At 66.9% G+C, this 1126-nt stretch overlaps 1 protein-coding gene across 1 annotated transcript in view; it reads right to left on the reverse strand.

Moving 5' to 3' along the window:
- The window catches only part of BCKDK (branched chain ketoacid dehydrogenase kinase), an 8112-nt gene extending 7823 nt beyond the window's left edge, over nt 1–289 (reverse strand). Inside the window, exon 1 of the mRNA XM_019473627.1 lies at nt 44–289. Coding sequence (XP_019329172.1) covers nt 44–289 — 246 coding nt within the window. The remainder of the gene's footprint in view (nt 1–43) is intronic.
- Between the last annotated feature and the right edge of the window lie 837 nt (nt 290–1126).

A 1126-nucleotide genomic window follows, 5' to 3' on the forward strand; every position in this document is an offset into this window, starting at 1 on the left:
TTTTGAGGTGGCGGAGCCGCCGCCAGCGGCGCCAGTTGAGGGCGAGGAGGAAGCCGTTGAGGAGGTAGGTGGTGATGCAGACGAGGCAGAAGTCCTGCAGGCCGAAGGCCAGCACCCCCGCCAGCCACAGCGAGGCCACCACCGAGGCCACCGACGTCCCCAGCAGCACCGCCGTCGCCCCCCGCCCCGGCACTGCCCCTGTGGGGGGCCGGGGTGGGGGGGGTGTGGGTCTCCAAGATGTCCCCACTGTCCCCAGTGTGTCCCCAACATGTCCCCACCACACCCCCATGTGCCCAGTGCATTCCCAGTGTCCCCAGTGTGTCCCCAACGTGTCCCCGGGGCATCCCCAGTGTCCCCAATGTGTCCCCACCATGTCCCCAGGGCATCCCCAATGTCCCCACCACGTGCCCAGTGTCCCCAGTGTGTCCCCAACATGTCCCCACCACACCCCCATGTGCCCAGTGCATTCCCAGTGTCCCCAGTGTGTCCCCAACGTGTCCCCGGGGCATCCCCAGTGTCCCCAATGTGTCCCCACCATGTCCCCAGGGCATCCCCAATGTCCCCACCACGTGCCCAGTGTCCCCAGTGTGTCCCCAACATGTCCCCGGGGCATCCCAATGTCCCCAACATGTCCCCAGGGCATCCCCAGTGTCCCCACCATGTTCCCCGTGTCCCCAATGTGCCCCCAGTGTGTCCCCACCCTGTCCCCAGTGCGTCCCCAGTGTGTCCCCACCATGTCCCCAGTGTCCCCAATGTGTCCCCACCATGTCCCCAGGGCATCCCCAGTGTCCCCACCATGTCCCCAGTGTCCCCAATGTGTCCCCACCATGTCCCCAGGGCATCCCCAGTGTCCCCACCATGTCCCCAGTGCCCCCAATGTGTCCCCACCATGTCCCCAGGGCATCCCCAGTGTCCCCACCATGTCCCCAGTGCCCCCAATGTGTCCCCACCATGTCCCCGGGGCATCCCCAGTGTCCCCACCATGTCCCCAGTGTCCCCAATGTGTCCCCACCATGTCCCCAGGGCATCCCCAGTGTCCCCACCATGTCCCCAGTGTCCCCAATGTGTCCCCACCATGTCCCCAGGGCATCCCCAGTGTCCCCACCATGTCCCCGGGGCATCCCCA

Source organism: Aptenodytes forsteri, unplaced genomic scaffold (genome assembly GCF_000699145.1).
Source record: "Aptenodytes forsteri isolate BGI_AS27 unplaced genomic scaffold, ASM69914v1 Scaffold152, whole genome shotgun sequence".
In the NCBI taxonomy this organism is placed as follows: domain Eukaryota; kingdom Metazoa; phylum Chordata; class Aves; order Sphenisciformes; family Spheniscidae; genus Aptenodytes; species Aptenodytes forsteri.